This window comes from Sardina pilchardus, chromosome 8, assembly GCF_963854185.1.
Source record: "Sardina pilchardus chromosome 8, fSarPil1.1, whole genome shotgun sequence".
In the NCBI taxonomy this organism is placed as follows: domain Eukaryota; kingdom Metazoa; phylum Chordata; class Actinopteri; order Clupeiformes; family Clupeidae; genus Sardina; species Sardina pilchardus.
Window position 1 is genome coordinate 33139780 of NC_085001.1, and position 19377 is coordinate 33159156.

The 19377-nt window shown below is 38.0% G+C and overlaps 1 protein-coding gene across 1 annotated transcript in view; it reads right to left on the reverse strand.

The window, feature by feature from the left end:
- dnah10 (dynein axonemal heavy chain 10) overlaps nucleotides 1-19377 on the reverse strand; it is a 337572-nt gene that overhangs the window by 212176 nt on the left and 106019 nt on the right. Inside the window, exon 22 of the mRNA XM_062544195.1 lies at nucleotides 17582-17684. Coding sequence (XP_062400179.1) covers nucleotides 17582-17684 — 103 coding nt within the window. The remainder of the gene's footprint in view (nucleotides 1-17581; nucleotides 17685-19377) is intronic.

The window sequence follows — 19377 nt, forward strand, 5'->3', positions numbered from 1 at the left end:
CATCCATTAAACTCTCTGTCTATCAACATTAATTAGACTATCTACATTCAACTTTTAAATTATTTACTCTGTCTCAGGCTTTAAGAGTATTCTGGCTCTCTTAAGACTAGCCAGTTAAATTGATTACACCTGTGTCAACTACTCTCAGAGAGCTGTATCAGTGTCTCTCTTAACAAGAATATAAGGCACATTCCATCCAACCTTCTATCCATTCATCTTCTTCAGACCATTCACTCATCCACCCATTAAACTGTCAATCAATATCTATTAAACAATCTGCCTATCAACATCCATTAAACATTCTATCTATCAACATTAATTAGACTATCTACATACAACTTTTAAAGTATTTACTGTGGGTCCCTCTCAAGCAGCGTTTATATGTCCTCCCTCGCTCCTTGATCCTCAATGATCTACATAAAGAAAGATAGAAGAAGGGCTAGACTATCCCATTGTTGCCGCTCCATCATTCTTTATGTAGATCAGTGAGGAGCGAGAGAGGACGCGTAAACGCTATGAGAGGCACCTTCTGTCTCAGGCTTTAAGCATACAATCTCATTAAGACTACACATCCTGTTTCACTACTTCCTCTGTCCACAACTGTTTCAAAATAAAGGTCCTCACTGCAATAATACACTATTAAATCATTTAACCATTGAAACTACTCAACTATTGAACTGTTCAACCATTCCAACTGTCAGTTATCATCCACTATGCCTCCAGTCAACTACATGAAACCTCCATGTACCTAGCAACCAACATAGCAACCATTAAAATTAAGTGTTTATGACCGTTTCCATAGCAACCAACATGATTATACTGCAGTAACTTCTTGTTTCCTGATAGTGGCCACCATGGATACCCAAGCAACAAATGTTTCAAAATAAAAGTCCTCACTAGCAAGTTAGCTAGTTAGCATGGTTAGCATAGTTAGCATTTTTAGCATAACTGCAAAAAAATCATCAACTAAGTTAGCTAATCAACCTGGTTAGCATTGTTAGCAAATTTAGCATTGTTAGCATAGTTAGCATTTTTAGCATTACTGCCAGAAATCATCGGTTAATCAACATTTTAACATGAATAGAAATCATTAGTTAAGTTAGAACTGGAACGTTTCATCTTTAAACTGTCTACCTTCACACTATCAACTCTCTGTAAACTATGCAACCACTATATTTACCCTAGCTACATCTTAGTAACCATATCTACATTATCTATCTATTTTTGCATTTTCATGCACTGGTAATTCCTTGGAATTGCATTTCTAGTTATTATTATTATTCCGCTTACCAAATTCATTTTTTCTATTCAGCTTGAACCGTTTAACCTAGAAACTTCATTCAAACGTTGTAACGTAGGTCTTCAATAGGGGCATGCTGCTAAGTATTTTTCAACTTTGTAACTTTTATACTTTTTAAACTATAAATTAAAAACTATTAAAAATTTCCCCATAGACTTAACATTGGCCTCTATGACATCACAGTCGGGTCGTTAAGCAATTAGAATCTTATGCCAGGTGGCCAGCCCCACCTGCAGCAGCCCTCTCTCTCTCAGGCTTTAAGCATACAACTCTCTGTGAAGACTACATATCCTGTTAACCTGTTTCGTCTTTCCACAACCGTTTCAAAATAAAAGTCCTCACTGCAATAATACACTATTAAATCATTTAACCATTGAAACTACTCAACTATTTAACTGTTCAACCATTCCAACTGTCAGTTATCATCAACTATGCCTCCAGTCAACTACATGAGACCTCCATGTACCTGGCAACCAACATAGCAACCATCAAAATTAAGCGTTTATGACCGTTTCCATAGCAACCAACATGATTTTACTACAGTAACTTCTTTATTCCTGATAGTGGCAGCCATGGATACCCTATCAACAAATGTTTCAAAATAAAAGTCCTCAGTAGCAAGTTAGCTAGTTAGCATGGTTAGCATAGTTAGCATTTTTAACATAGCTGCTAGAAATGATTAGCTAAGTTAGCTTATCAACCTAGTTAGCATTGTTAGCAAATTTAGCATTGTTAGCATAGTTAGCATTTTTAATATTACTGCTAGAAATCATCGGTTAAGTTAGCTAATCAACCTGGTTAGCATTGTTAGTAAAGTTAGCATTGCTAGCATAATTAGCATTTTTAGCACAACTGCTAGAAATCATTAGCCAAGTTAGCTAATCAACATTTTAACATGAATAGAAATCATTAGTTAAGTTAGAACTGGAATGTTTCATCTTTAAACTGTCTACCTTCACACTATCAACTCTCTGTAAACTATGCAACCACCATGTTTACCCTAGCTACACATTAGTAACCATATCTACATTATCTATCTATTTTTGCATTTTCATGCACTGGTAATTCCTTGGAATTGCATTTCTAGTTCTTCTTCTAACGCACGCAATTCAGCTTCAACCGCTTCACGTAGAAACTCCATTCAAACTATGTCGCGTAGGTCTTACTTACGCGATGTGGGCAAAGTATTTTTCAACTTTGTAACTTTTATACTTTTTAAACTATTAGTTAAAAACTATTACAATTTCCCCCATAGACTTAACATTGCTCATTATGACATCACGGCAGCAATTAGAATCTTAGGCCAGGTGGCCGGCCACCTGGGCACCAACTGTCAGTTTCTCTGGCTTTAAGCATACAGTCTCTCAGAAGACTACACATATCCTGTTAAACTGTTTCCTCTGTCCACAACTGTTTCAAAATAAAAGTCCTCACTGCAATAATACACTATTAAATCATTTAACCATTGAAACTACTCAACTATTGAACTGTTCAACCATTCAAACTGTCAGTTATAATCCACTATGCCTCCAGTCAACTACATGAAACCTCCATGTACCTAGCAACCAACATAGCAACCATTAAAATTAAGTGTTTATGACCGTTTCCATAGCAACCAACATGATTATACTGCAGTAACTTCTTGTTTCCAGATAGTGGCCACCATGGATACCCTAGCAACAAATGTTTCAAAATAAAAGTCCTCACTAGCAAGTTAGCTAGTTAACATGATTAGCATAGTTAGCATTGTTAGCATAGTTAGCATTTTAGCATAACTGCTAGAAATCATCAACTAAGTTAGCTAATCAATCTGGTTAGCATTGTTAGCAACTTTAGCATTGTTAGCATTGGAGCCACCATGGATACCCTAGCAACAAATGTTTCAAAATAAAAGTCCTCACTAACAACTAAGCTAGTTACAGTGCATGAAAATGCACTGTACTGTTATTCCAAGTCTTCTTATTATTACAGTGCATGAAAATGCACTGTACTGTTCTTCCTAGGCTTTTTCTTATTATTCTTCTTCTTCTAACGCAGCCAATTCAGCTTCAACCGCTTAACGTAGAAACACCATTCAAATTTTGTCGCTTAGGTCTTACTTACGCGATGTGGGCTTTGTATTTTTCAACTTTGTAACTTTTATACTTTTTAAACTATTAGTTAAAAACTATTACAATTTCCCCCAAAGACTTAACATTGCTCATTATGACATCACGGCAGCAATTAGAATCTTACTCCAGCTGGTCAGCCACCTGGGCACCAACTGTCAGTTTCTCTCAGGCTAGAGCATACAATCTCATACAAGTGCATACAATCTCTAAGAAGACTACATATTCTGTTCCCCTGTATCCTCTGCGCACAACAGTATCAAAATAAGTCCTCCTAATTCCATCCAACTTTATATCCATTCATCTTCTTCAAACCATTCACTCATCCACCCATTCTAAACAGTCTGCCTATCAACATCAATTAGACGCTCTACATTCAACTTTTAAACAATCTACTCTGTCTCAGGCTGGCTCTCTTAAGACTAGCAAGTTAAATTGATTACACCTGTATCTGTATCCACTACTCTCAGTAGAGAGCTGTGTCTCTCCATTCTACAAGAATATAAGGCACATTCCATCCAACATTCTATCCATTCATCTTCTTCAGACCATTCACTCATCCACCCATTAAACTGTCTATCAACATCTATTAAACAATCTGTCTATCAACATCCATTAAACTCTCTGTCTATCAACATTAATTAGACTATCTACATTCAACTTTTAAATTATTTACTCTGTCTCAGGCTTTAAGAGTACACTCTGGCTCTCTTAAGACTAGCCAGTTAAATTGATTACACCTGTGTCAACTACTCTCAGAGAGCTGTATCAGTGTCTCTCTTAAGGCGAGACACGGCAGGTGAAAACATCGTTTTTTTTAGCATCAGTCAATTTCGAGATTTTGTGCTAGTTTGCTACCTTAGCATGTATTCTACCACCCTACTACAACAACAAAGTCCGATTTGCACATTTAAGTGTTTATTTCATGACATTTTGTCTACTCGCGCCTATATATTTCTCCTAATTTTACCAAAAGTTCCCATTCGAAAGTGTCATGTACTACCGTGAACGTGATCCAAATCATATCGTGTCTGATACCGTTGGAAAGCCCTGTGTCTCCTACAAGACGCTATGCTATCCAAATATGGGCATTTCCTTTGTATTAGCAACCAATCGCGAAAGTTCAAAGACGAGTCTAAGCTGAGAACGCATTTCATTGGCTGTGTTTCAAGGCTGTTTTCTCAAAACGAGTTTTTCCCCACACGCCATGCAAAGGATCTCCACTTCTGCAGCACCTACATACACCAAACTTTCCAGTCTTATTCCTAACTATATTTGGAAGATATTTACAGAGGGATTTGTTGATATAGCATTCTTGGCATGATTTACATGACTTTTTATGCCTAAAAATAGGGCGAAAATCCACTTTTTAAGCCAATTGGCAGTATTTTCTGATTTACTGGAAAACAAAAGAAGATATTCATAATCCCCTCTGTAAATGTTTTTTTATTTGATATATGAACACAACAAAAAAATAATTTTCAACCTGGCTTTTTCCAATGGTCAGATCCTTCGCATCAAAATATATGCAAATTAGCGCATATTTAATGAGATATAGCCTAATTTGCATATTTAAACATTACATTAAAGAAAACTTGCAATACATTTTTTTCTCCTATTCATGTGAGTATTCAACTGGTAAAGTTTCATGAAGATATCTTTAAGTTTCAATTTTTTCCCTATTCACCTGTAGTGTCTCGCCTTAACAAGAATATAAGGCACATTCCATCCAACCTTCTATCCATTCATCTTCTTCAGACCATTCACTCATCCACCCATTAAACTGTCAATCAATATCTATTAAACAATCTGCCTATCAACATCCATTAAACATTCTGTCTATCAACATTAATTAGACTATATACAACTTTTAAAGTATTTACTGTGGGTCCCTCTCAAGCAGCGTTTATATGTCCTCCCTCGCTCCTCGATCCTCAATGATCTACATAAAGAAAGATAGAAGAAGGGCTAGACTATCCCATTGTTGCCGCTCCATCATTCTTTATGTAGCCTAGATCAGTGAGGAGCGAGAGAGGACGCGTAGACGCTATATATGAGAGGCACCTTCTGTCTCAGGCTTTAAGCATACAATCTCATTAAGACTACAGATCCTGTTTCACTACTTCCTCTGTCCACAACTGTTTCAAAATAAAAGTCCTCACTGCAATAATACACTATTAAATCATTTAACCATTGAAACTACTCAACTATTGAACTGTTCAACCATTCCAACTGTCAGTTATCATCCACTATGCCTCCAGTCAACTACATGAAACCTCCATGTACCTAGCAACCAACATAGCAACCATTAAAATTAAGTGTTTATGACCGTTTCCATAGCAACCAACATGATTATACTGCAGTAACTTCTTGTTTCCTGATAGTGGCCACCATGGATACCCTAGCAACAAATGTTTCAAAATAAAAGTCCTCACTAACAAGTTAGCTAGTTAGCATGGTTAGCATAGTTAGCATTGTTAGCATAGTTAGCATTTTTAGCATAACTGCAAAAAATCATCAACTAAGTTAGCTAATCAACCTGGTTAGCATTGTAAGCAAATTTAACATTGTTAGCATAGTTAGCATTTTTAGCATTACTGCTAGAAATCATCGGTTAAGTTAGCTAATCAACCTGGTTAGTATTGTTAGTAAAGTTAGCATTGCTAGCATAATAAGCATTTTTAGCGTAACTGCTAGAAATCATTAGCTAAGTTAGCTAATCAACATTTTAACATGAATAGAAATCATTAGTTAAGTTAGAACTGGAACGTTTCATCTTTAAACTGTCTACCTTCACACTATTCACCCCTTGCTGAAACGTCACAAAGTGACGTGACAGCGCCGGACGGCACCATGACGGACGGCAGAAAGATAGGACATGTACGGCAAATGACATTATGAAGAAGTGAACACCTTAACTTTAACATCTTTTGTAGTTCAATGTATTACTTTGGTCAGCGTCTGGTAGTCAAATAAACATGCCAGATGTGTTGTAAGGTGAAATGGGTTGTGATCGCAAATTTACATAGTTATTAAACTTGTGATAACAGCACTAACATAGGGCTGCTAGATCGTAGTCTACTGCTAATATTAGCCTACTGTATATTAACACCCATATTAAGTATTTCTGGGCTAAAATATTTCAAACCGATTTGGCCACTTTATTTGTAATGCTCTTAACAGATGAATCATAGTCAAAACATAACATATCAGTATATGAAATAACGTTAGCGGTCATTGAACACTATTATTAGCTAACCTAGCTTACGTTTATCCTAGCACTGAACTCGTTAAACGTGCCGTCCCATTCAGAGTTTATGGTTGCTATAACAACCCTTGCTGAGCTAAGTAGACGGACCAGATGACAGTGCAATCGTGGTTGAAATACTCCCGAAACACTCAAGAAAACAAAGCAAAATATATCTGTTTCAAGTAATCGGATGTTGATTCATTACAGACAATATGCTAACAGTGGTGGAAGGACATTATGAAGGTACAATTTCAATATAATCTTTGAGCTAGCGCTATACGTCCCATCAGAACCCATTGATTCGACTCGTCTTCTTGCCGTCCAGTTAGCTATTTCGCTGTGGCGCGAACTTTTATGACATCATTGGCAAGGGGTGAATCAACTCTCTGTAAACTATGCAACCACCATGTTTACCCTAGCTACACCTTAGTAACCATATCTACATTATCTATCTATTTTTGCATTTTCATGCACTGGTAATTCCTTGGAATTGCATTTCTAGTTTTCTTTATTATTATTCCGCTGACAGCTTTTTCTAACCGCAATTTCTCTTCAACCGTTTAACTTAGAAACTTCATTCAAACTTTGTAACGTAGGTATTCCAATGGATCGGGTTGCTATGACTTTTCAACTTTGTAACTTTTATACTTTTTGAACTATAAATTAAAAACTATTAAAAATTTCCCCATAGACTTAACATTGGCCTCTATGACATCACAATCGGGTCGTTGAGCAATTAGAATCTTATGCCAGGTGGCCAGCCCCACCTGCAGCAGCCCTCTCTCTCTCAGGCTTTAAGCATACAATCTCTCTGTGAAGACTACATATCCTGTTAACTGTTTCCTCTGTCCACAACTGTTTCAAAATAAAAGTCCTCACTGCAATAATACACTATTAAATCATTTAACCACTGAAACTACTCAACTATTTAACTGTTCAACCATTCCAACTGTCATTTATCATCAACTATGCCTCCAGTCAACTAAATGAATCCTCCATGTACCTAGCAACCAACATAGCAACCATTAAAATTAAGCGTTTTTGACAGTTTCCATAGCAACCAACATGATTATACTACAGTAACTTCTTTATTCTTGATAGTGGGCACCATGGATACCCTAGCAACTACTGTTTCAAAATAAAAGTCCTCACTAGCAAGTTAGCATTGTTAGCATGGTTAGCACAGTTAGCATTGTTAACATAGTTAGCATTTTTAGCATCACTGCTAAAAATGATTAGCTAAGTTAGCTCATCAACCTGGTTAGCATTGTTAGCATAGTTAGCATTGTTAGCATTTTTAGCACAACTGCTAAAATGATTAGCTAAGTTAGCTAATCAACGTGGTTAGCATAGTTAACATAGTTAGCAATGTTAGCATTTTTTAGCATTACTGCTAGAAATCATCAGCTAAGTTAACTTATCAACCTGGTTAGCATTGTTAGCATAGTTAACATTTTAGAATACCTGTTAGAAATTATTAGTTAAGTTAGAACAGGAATGTTTAAGCTTTAAAATGTCTACCTTAACACTATCAACTCTCTTTAAACTATGCAACCACCATGTTTACCCTAGCTAAACCTTAGTAGCCATATCTACATTTTTTTGCATTTTCATGCACTGGTAATTCCTTGGAATTGCATTTCTAGTTCTTCTTCTAACGCACGCAAATCAGCTAGAACCGTTTAACGTAGAAACTTCATTCAAACTGCGTTACGTAGGTCTTACTTAGGACATGTGTGCTATGACTTTTCAACTTTGTAACTTTTATACTTTTTAAACTATTAGTTAAAAACTATTACAATTTCCCCCATAGACTTAACATTGCTCATTATGACATCACGGCAGCAATTAGAATCTTACTCCAGCTGGTCAGCCACCTGGGCACCAACTGTCAGTTTCTCTCAGGCTTTACAATCTCTCTGAAGACTACATATTCTGTTCCCCTGTATCCTCTGCGCACAACAGTATCAAAATAAGTCCTCCTAATTCCATCCAACTTTATATCCATTCATCTTCTTCAAACCATTCACTCATCCACCCATTCTAAACAGTCTGCCTATCAACATCAATTAGACGCTCTACATTCAACTTTTAAACAATCTACTCTGTCTCAGGCTGGCTCTCTTAAGACTAGCCAGTTAAATTGATTACACCTGTATCTGTATCCACTACTCTCAGTAGAGAGCTGTCTCTCCATTCTACAAGAATATAAGGCACATTCCATCCAACATTCTATCCATTCATTTTCTTCAGACCATTCACTCATCCACCCATTAAACTGTCTATCAACATCTATTAAACAATCTGTCTATCAACATCCATTAAACTCTCTGTCTATCAACATTAATTAGACTATCTACATTCAACTTTTAAATTATTTACTCTGTCTCAGGCTTTAAGAGTACACTCTGGCTCTCTTAAGACTAGCCAGTTAAATTGATTACACCTGTATCAACTACTCTCAGATAGCTGTATCAGTGTCTCTCTTAACAAGAATATAAGGCACATTCCATCCAACCTTCTATCCATTCATCTTCTTCAGACCATTCACTCATCCACCCATTAAACTGTCAATCAATATCTATTAAACAATCTGCCTATCAACATCCATTAAACATTCTGTCTATCAACATTAATTAGACTATCTACATACAACTTTTAAAGTATTTACTGTGGGTCCCTCTCAAGCAGCGTTTATATGTCCTCCCTCGCTCCTCGATCCTCAATGATCTACATAAAGAAAGATAGAAGAAGGGCTAGACTATCCCATTGTTGCCGCTCCATCATTCTTTATGTAGATCAGTGAGGAGCGAGAGAGGACGCGTAAACGCTATATGAGAGGCACCTTCTGTCTCAGGCTTTAAGCATACAATCTCATTAAGACTACAGATCCTGTTTCACTACTTCCTCTGTCCACAACTGTTTCAAAATAAAGGTCCTCACTGCAATAATACACTATTAAATCATTTAACCACTGAAACTACTCAACTATTGAACTGTTCAACCATTCCAACTGTCAGTTATCATCCACTATGCCTCCAGTCAACTACATGAAACCTCCATGTACCTAGCAACCAACATAGCCACCATTAAAATGAAGTGTTTATGACCGTTTCCATAGCAACCAACATGATTATACTGCAGTAACTTCTTGTTTCCTGATAGTGGCCACCATGGATACCCTAGCAACAAATGTTTCAAAATAAAAGTCCTCACTAGCAAGTTAGCTAGTTAGCATGGTTAGCATTGTTAGCATAGTTAGCATTTTTAGCATAACTGCAAAAAATCATCAACTAAGTTAGCTAATCAACCTGGTTAGCATTGTTAGCAAATTTAGCATTGTTAGCATAGTTGGCATTTTTAGCATTACTGCTAGAAATCATCGGTTAAGTTAGCTAATCAACCTGGTTAGCATTGTTAGTAAAGTTAGCATTGCTAGCATAATAAAAAATTTTAGCGTAACTGCTAGAAATCATTAGCTAATTTAGCTAATCAACATTTTAACATGAATAGAAATCATTAGTTAAGTTAGAACTGGAACGTTTCATCTTTAAACTGTTAGGCCGCGAGCTAGATAGGCCTACCGTGCACCCCCCCCACCTCCCAACAAAACCATACTTTTTTGAAAGGTCTGGGTGTGTAGAATATGAATCTGAATGTTAACATTGAAAATTTTGGGATGCACTACCTGTTTTAGCCCTATGAATAGGGAAACCCTAAAAACCGATTATAAGCGATTCTAACACATCAAGATGGTCCTAGTCAATCAGAACAGCTTTTAAGTGACCTATTACACACTCAAACTTCACATATGAAGACTTAGGTCAAATGTCTACCATGCTGCTTATTGGTAGGTGTCTTAAATTAACATAGGTAAAGCCTTATATTGATATAATGAGCCTATTTCATGTATAGGCCACAAAGTAGATACGACTACCATACACCGCCTACCCCCTTTTCTAACAAAATCATGCTTTTGTGAAAGGTTTGGATGTGTAAAATATGAATATGAATGTTAACATTGAACATTTTGGGTTGCACTACCTGTTTTAGCCCTATGAATAGGGAAACCCTAAAAACCGATTATAAGCGATTCTAACACATCAAGATGGTCCTAGTCAATCAGAACAGCTTTTAAGTGACCTATTACACACTCAAACTTCACATATGAAGACGTAGGTCAAATATCTACCATGCTGATTATTGGTAGGTGTCTTAAATTAACATAGGTAAATCCTTATATTGATATAATGAGCCCATTTCATGTATAGGCCACAAAGTAGATAGACCTTCCATACACCCCCCAAACCCCCTTTCTAACAAAACCATGTTTTTTTTAAAGGTTTGGATGTGTAACATATGAAACTGAATGTTAACATTGAACATTTTGGGTTGTACTACCTGTTTTAGCCCTGTGAATTGGGAAACCCGAAAAACAATTTCAAGCGCTTTTAACACAAAGATTATCCTAGTCAATCAGAACAGCTTTTAGATGACCTATTACACACTCAAACTTCACATAATGAAGACTTAAGTAAAATATCTACCATGCTGCATATTGGTAGGTGTCTAAAATTAACATAGCTATGGCCTTATATTGATATAGGGAGCTAATTGTATAGGCCACAACCTAGATACGCCTCACATACACCCCCAACCCCCTCTCCTAATAAAATCCTGCTTTTTAGAAAAGTTTCAGTCTGTGATGAATCTGAATGTTAACATTGAACATTTTGGGTTGCAGTATTTGTTTTCACCCTCTGAATAGGGGAAAAAAAAACTATTTTAAGCGATTTTAACAGAGGTTGTCCTAGTCAATCAGAACAGCTTTTAGATGATCCATTACACACTCAAATTTCACATGATGACTAAGGTTAAAGAACACCCTATACTGCTTCTTGGTAAGTGACTACATTTAATATAGTTAAGGCCTTGGGCCCTATTTTCATGATGCAAAACTTGGCAGAAAGCGTGTAATAATAACAACGCAAAGCTTATTCCTATCGTAGAGTGTTTCGCCATGCGCTTCTCTTTTATTGAGCAATGTGCCAAGGGGTGTGGGAATTAATGACTTAAGAACGGGTCTGGCACATTATCGAAGAATCATTCTCTTACATTAACTAAAACGCATTGCACTACTGACCAAGAGAAACCTGGTCAGAAATCAGTGGCGAGTGGTTATTATTTTAAGAGTGCATTATCAACAATGATACGGGCGCTGTTTGTTAAGTTGCGCTGCTTGCTCTTAAAGGGAATGACCGATGACACTCGCATTAGTTTAAAGGATGTTTTGCCCGAAACACACCCATTACTGATTAAGAAACATAGGAATGCCTTGTTGTGCCATTCGTTATCCATTTGATAACGAAAACACTCCCAATGTGGACAGGACAGCCTACTAAATTTAAATAAACTTTAAATAAGTGATCATGAAGTGTTGTAATACAGCCCCTTATGTTGATTTCATGAGCCCATTTCCTACCCAGCATGCACATACACACACAATGACTATACAAGAACTATGTACATACAGCATGGAAAAGAACTATACAGCATGCACACACAAAAATATGCAATACAGCATGCATACAGTCACACAATAACTACACTGAACAAAATTATAAACACACCACTTTCACAACATTTCTCTCAAATATTGTTCACAACTCTGTGTTAGTGAGCACTTCTTCTTTACCAATATAATCCATCCACCTCACAGGTGTGGCATATCAAGATGTTGATTAGACAACATGATTATTGCACAGGTGTGCCTAAGCCTGGCTACAATGAAAGGCCACTCTAAAATATGCAGTTTCACTGTATTGTCTTCACATACAGTGATTTTGCCTTTTGACACCGATGTTCTAGGCATGTCAATAATTCCTTTGCATAGAGTTGATCAGGTTGTTGATTGTGGCCTGTGGAATGTTGGTCCACTCCTCTTCAACTCCTCTTGCAAAGTTGCTGGATATTGGCAGGACCTGAAGCATGCTGTCGTATAGGCCGACCCAGAGCATCCCAAACATGCTCAATGGGGGTGACATGATTGGTGAGTATACTGGCCATGCAAGAACTGGGATGTTTTCAGCTTCCAGGAATTGTTTACAGATCCTTGCAACATGGGGCTGTGCATCATCATTCATGCTGCAACATGAGGTGATGGTGGTGGATGAGATGCTATGGATCGATGGCATCAATAAAATGTACCTATGTTCGTTGTCCATAACACACGTCTGCCCATCCCATAAAGCCATACATGCTGTCTGCCATCAGTCCTGTACAGTGAAAACCGGGATTCATCTGTGTAGAGTACACATCTCCAAAGTGCCAGACCCCTTTGAATGTGAGAATTTGCCCACTCCAGTCAGTTACGATGACAAACTGCAGTCAGGTTGAGACCCCAATAAGGACGACGAGCATGCAGATGAGCTTCCCTGACACGGCTTCTGACACTTTGTGCAGAACCGATTGTTGCAGCAGCTGTTCGGGGTGGTGGGTCTCAGATGATCTTGGAGGTGAAGATGCTAGATGTAGAGGTCCTGGGCTGTTGTCGTTACACATGGTCTACTGTTGTTGTGAGGCTGGTTGGATACAGTACTACCAAATTCTCTGAAATGCCTTTGAAGACGGCTTATGGTAGAGAAATGAGCATTCCTGCAGTCAGAGGGAGCAGCCAACTGTAGGCTCCCTTGAAGCTTGCAACATCTGTGGCATTGTGCTGTGTTATGGATCTACACATTTTAGAGTGATCTTTTATTGTGAGCCTGCCAGCCTAAGGCACACCTTAAGTTTAAGTTTAAGTTTGTTCAGTGTAGTTACAGTGTCTGTGTACATGCTGTAGTTCGTGTGTGTGTGTGTGTGTGTGTGTGTGTGTGTGTGTGTGTGTGTGTGTGTGTGAGAAATGAGAATGCTTTATAGTTCTCTTGTATTAAGTTATTGTGCATTTGTGCCTACCATACACCCCCAACCCCAAAGCAGAGGGATTGGGGGTGTATGGTAGGCGTATCTACAGTAGATTGTGGCCTATACATGAAATTAGCTCCCTATATCAATATAAGGCCTTAGCTATGTTAATTTTAGACACCTACCAATATGCAGCATGGTAGATATTTGACCTAAGTCTTCATATGTGAACTTTGGGTCTGTAACAGGTCATCTAAAAGCTGTTCTAATTGACTAGGACCATCTTGATGTGTAAGAATCGCTTATAATCGTTTTTTAGGGTTTTCCTATTCATAGGGCTAAAACAGGTAGTGCAACCCAAAATGTGTAATGTTAACATTCATGTTCATATTTTACACATCCAAACCTTTCACAAAAGCATGATTTTGTTAGAAAAGGGGGTAGGGGGTGTATGGTAGTTGTATCTACTTTGTGGCATATACATGAAATGGGCTCATTATATCAATATAAGGCTTTGCCTATGTTAATTTAAGACACCTATCAATAAGCAGCATGATAGATATTTGACCTAAGTCTCCATATGTGAAGTTTGAGTGCGTAATAGGTCACTTAAAAGCTGTTCTGATTGACTAGGACCATCTTGATGTGTTAGAATCGCTTATAATCGGTTTTTAGGGTTTCCCTGTTCATAGGGCTAAAACAGGTAGTGCAACCCAAAATGTTCAATGTTAACATTCATATTCATATTGTACACATCCAAACCTTTCACAAAAGCATGATTGTGTTAGAAAAGGGGGTAGGGGGTGTATGGTAGTCGTATCTACTTTGTGGCATATACATGAAATGGGCTCATTATATCAATATAAGGCTTTGCCTATGTTAATTTAAGACACCTACCAATAAGCAGCATGATAGATATTTGACATAAGTCTTCATATGTGAAGTTTGAGTGCGTAATAGGTCACTTAAAAGCTGTTCTGATTGACTAGGACCATCTTGATGTGTTAGAATCGCTTATAATCGGTTTTTAGGGTTTCCCTATTCATAGGGCTAAAACAGGTAGTGCAACCCAAAATGTTCAATGTTAACATTCATATTCATATTGTACACATCCAAACCTTTCACAAAAGCATGATTTTGTTAGAAAAGGGGGTAGGCGGTGTATGGTAGTCGAATCTACTTTGTGGCCTATACATGAAATGGGCTCATTATATCAATATAAGGCTTTGCCTATGTCAATTTAAGACACCTACCAAAAAGCAGCATGGTAAACATTTGACCTAAGTCTTCATATGTGAAGTTTGAATGTGTAATAGGTCACTTAAAAGCTGTTCTGATTGATAGGACCATCTTGATGTCTTAGAATCGCTTATAATCGGTTTTTAGGGTTACCCTATTCATAGGGCTAAAACAGGTAGTGCATCCCAAAATTTTCAATGTTAACATTCAGATTCATATTCTACACACCCAGACCTTTCAAAAAAGTATGGTTTTGTTGGGAGGTGGGGGGGGTGCACGGTAGGCCTATCTAGCTCGCGGCCTATGTCTACCTTCACACTATCAACTCTCTGTAAAGTATGCAACCACCATGTTTACCCTAGCTACACCTTAGTAACCATATCTACATTATCTATCTATTTTTGCATTTTCATGCACTGGTAATTCCTTGGAATTGCATTTCTAGTTTAGCTTGTTGTCTTCTACGCGTCATTGCTTTCACGATTGTGAATGTTTAGGATGCATGTCGAGGGACGGGTGTCCATTGAGCGCGCACGAGGGAGGACGAGAGAAAGCGGGCCATGGAGAATGAGTTTAGGCTACTTAAATACTGTTTGGTAAAGTTGTATGCATAGTGCCTCCACCCGAACAGCGTTATGTCGGTGCAATCAGGGATATTGTTTTCATGGAGACAGACGCGGTGTGCACGGAGTGGAGGGCATGTGTACCAGTGGCAGACCGTGAGTTCAACAATTAGGCCTTCAATATGACTATTTTTTGGCAAAAAATAAATAAATTAGGGGGGCGTTACGGGGGGATCCCCCCGAAGATTTTTTTTACATTACAAGGTTAAAATGTGCAATTTCCCTGCATTTCACAGTGGGAGAGAAATGTTTTCTCTTTCTAACGCGAGTCGGTGTATCACTATTTTCGTTACATAAACAAATACGTCCGAGCTGAATTTCGCATCGTTTATTGGTAAACATAACATCTTTATTGGGACCTGGCCATTATCCTCATCAGCAGCATGGGTTTGAGCAGACTTGGCCCTACTTGAAATATTTAGGCTATCGGCTTACTTGCTTCAGACTGTTAGTAGAGCTCTTCTATTTAGCTGTAGCGTGTACAGTGCAATTATTTTAGTTGCTTCGCTGCTGCTCCGATTACTCAAAAGCTAGTCATGTGGAACTACAGGGCTAGGCTACAGTCAGTATCTTTGCTACAGTGTTTGCCAAACCTTCACGGTACACTATGAGAAATGTCTCAACAGAAAATGTCACAGCACACCACCCATGATATTAAACATAGAAGTCACAAAACGTAGACCAAAAGTGGAGATAGAACCTTATTATTCTCACCTCACGTTATGGCCATGCCACGGATTTCACCAATAATTTCCACAAAACTCAAAGAGATCAAAAGTCGGACTAAACTAGCAGGGCAGTAGACTGGCAGTAAACCAGACCTTGGAAGGCAGGGAACCAAATGACAGTTTGACATGCCGATCCCGACAGCTTCACCAAAGTCTCATCAACTCGCACACAACTTCAAGCTAGCATACAATCTAGTCGTACCAAGCTAACAATCTAGTCGTAACCAAGCAGCACTAAAACACGTTTGTTATATAGTAAAGGGCCAGATAACAAGCATCTATTTAAAGTCTTGTGTTATGAAATAAACATGAAACAAAACTTACCAACTCCTGCAGTGACCAGCTACGTGCAGAGTTATAGCTGACGTTATGTGTAGCACTATCGATATCTGCTAGTCCAGCTGACACTATACATTATTTTTGCTTAATGATGGTTTATTTACTATTCATAACTATAACCATAGTCATGTCAGTATGACACAATTATTTATCCACTGAAGTCCAGTCTGATTCTGACACTGGCAGAAGATGTTCCTCACGTCAAGCCATAGACAGTAAACGCCTCAAACAGCGTTAACATTTGTGATGAACGATTCCGGGTATTCTTTTCGAACATTGCAGGCCTAGCTGCAGTCAGACCTGCCTACCTCGCCATAATAGGTCGATTTGATTGGCTAATTAGTCAGATGTAGCCATCAATCAACCCGAATCCAAATATATGATTTCTAATGGTTGCTTAGGTACCGTAAACGCAGTGATTCCTTGTGAAGGCCTGATGCGGGCCTTAACAAGGGAACTCATGGGATTGGATGAAAATATATCGCACACTCTCGCTATTTGTTCAGACAGTCTGTCAATCAAATCACATAGCCGACAGCGGTAGTAGTCGAGAACGATCGGGGAGAGAAGCAGGAGCAAATAATAAATGGTTAAGTAAAATGTTATTAAAGACACTTGTATTTTTCATTCGTTTGGAAATAGTTAGGCCTTCAGAGAAGGCCTTGAAGGCCCTGACGGTCCGCCACTGCTGTGTACATATGTGTGTGTGTGTGTGTGTGTGTGTGTGTGTGTGTATATGTGTGTGAGAGAGAGAGAGACACAGACATATGAGTGACAGAGAGACGGAGGGAGAGCAGGGAAAGGAAATTCAGCTTAATGAATGCTGCGTGTTTTTCAATAGCGTAAAAATAATGGTCAAAATATTATTAACAAATATTCAAAAATATTTGAATTTTGAAATTAATAAACAAACTTCGAATATGATTTTTGGCCAAAAGTCAAAGCCCTAGTAAACATATGCATTTACTTTAAGCAAAGCAAAAGTAGGAAGAACAATAAATAGTCATTTAAAAGAAAAAAATATGTCATAAAAATTCCTCCATAAGGGCATTTTCTGTCGGCATGAAAAATGTAAGGTGGGCTTTATCTACCTTTCTCCAGGTCGTCTCCCACTGCTCCAGGGCCATGCATGTTAAAGCTCTCCGAAAAAATGCTTAGCTCCTGTTTGTATTCATCTATTTGTCCTTTTGTGATCTAAGAGAGTCAGAGCAAAACCATGTTAATATTATTACAGTTTTTACCTTGAAATAGTTTCCAAAATCATTTTGATGGCACATAAACTCAATTGGGCGAACGACACTTCTGCCACAACCATAGCTTGCATAATACAGATAAGTGGGTATTTTTCTTTTAGTTACTGGGAAAATAGAAGGAGTCGAAATCACTCTTCTGAATGTATATGCGCCACCAGGTAGTGACTTCAGTTTTTACGGAAACATTTTTGATTTAATGACAGGCGCAACTGGTATTGTCATTTGTGGAGGAGACTGGAACAAAAGCCTCAATCCTAGGCTAGATTCTTCAAAGAGTACTTTCTTATCCCCCATACATAAGACACTTAAGGCCCTCATGATGGAGTTAGGTGTACTGAATCACATCCGAGAAAATAAGATGGAAGCTCTACTAGTTAGTCTAGACGCTGAAAAAGCCTTTGATTCAGTGAGCTGGACATACCTATATGCGGTTCTTGAGAGATTTGGATTCCATACAGATTTTATTAAAGCAAACAGCAATCTATACAGGAACCCTTATGCGTGAATTAAAATCAATGGATACCTAAGAGACAGTATTAATCTAGAGCGAGGTACGAGGCAAGGTTGTGGACTATCCCCACTTCTATTCGCACTCTACATAGAGCCACTTGCTCAATGGATTACAGACTGACATCATAAGAGGCATACCTATAAACGGAGACCAACATAAAGCTGCGCTGTTTGCAGATGATGTTTTGATATATTTGGGAGAACCTACTAATTCACTCCCTGAACTATTCAAGCTCCTGGACATTTTTGGAAAACATGCTGGATACAAACTTAATATTCAGAAAACACAGCTCCTCTCAGTAAACTATACACCACCCAGACGACTTATGGCCTGTGCAGACTACAAAATTCAGCCCGATTTTGCCCCGATTTTGTCGTGGCCGACAAATTTCCATTGTCGTGTCCGAATATTCAAAGTCGGAAACGACATGCAAAGGAGGAAGGAGGAAATTTAATCTGAAATGGGACCAAAATACACTAAAATATCTAGGGATATTGATCCCCAAGGAAATCCCATCACTCACAAAGATCAACTATGACCCCCTTTTGTCAAGAATAAAAACAGATATACAGAGATGGAACACCAATCCATTCCTGAGTCTTTTTCAGAGGGTTGAAGCTGTGAAAATGAACATTCTCCCAAGACTGTTGTTTTTGTTCCAGTCTCTTCCTGTAGAAATATCCAACAAACAATTCTCAGAGGAGGAAGGAGGTATGGCAGTACCCCACCTGAGAGATAATTTTTTCGCTGCCCAGATTAGACCTCTGCTAAATGTATGTAATCAAAGCTACTATGCCAGATGGAAAGATATTGAACTATTTTTGATTAGGAACCCTCCTATACAGACAGTACTGGCAAATACAGACTTAAGAAAACTCATCAAGGGTTATCCAAAACCCATGGTTAAAATTCCAACTTAAAACATGGAATACAATAAAAGAGGAATACAATTTACAAGACAAACTGAAAGTACTTAAATGGTGTCTATGATCCAGATTTTAAACCCAACCAAATGGATGGTAGATTTAAAACCTTTATAGCCAAAGGTATTACTACATTCTACTCCATAACCGATACAAGGCAACTGAAGGATTTTCAAACTCTTCAGGAAAACCATGGCTTA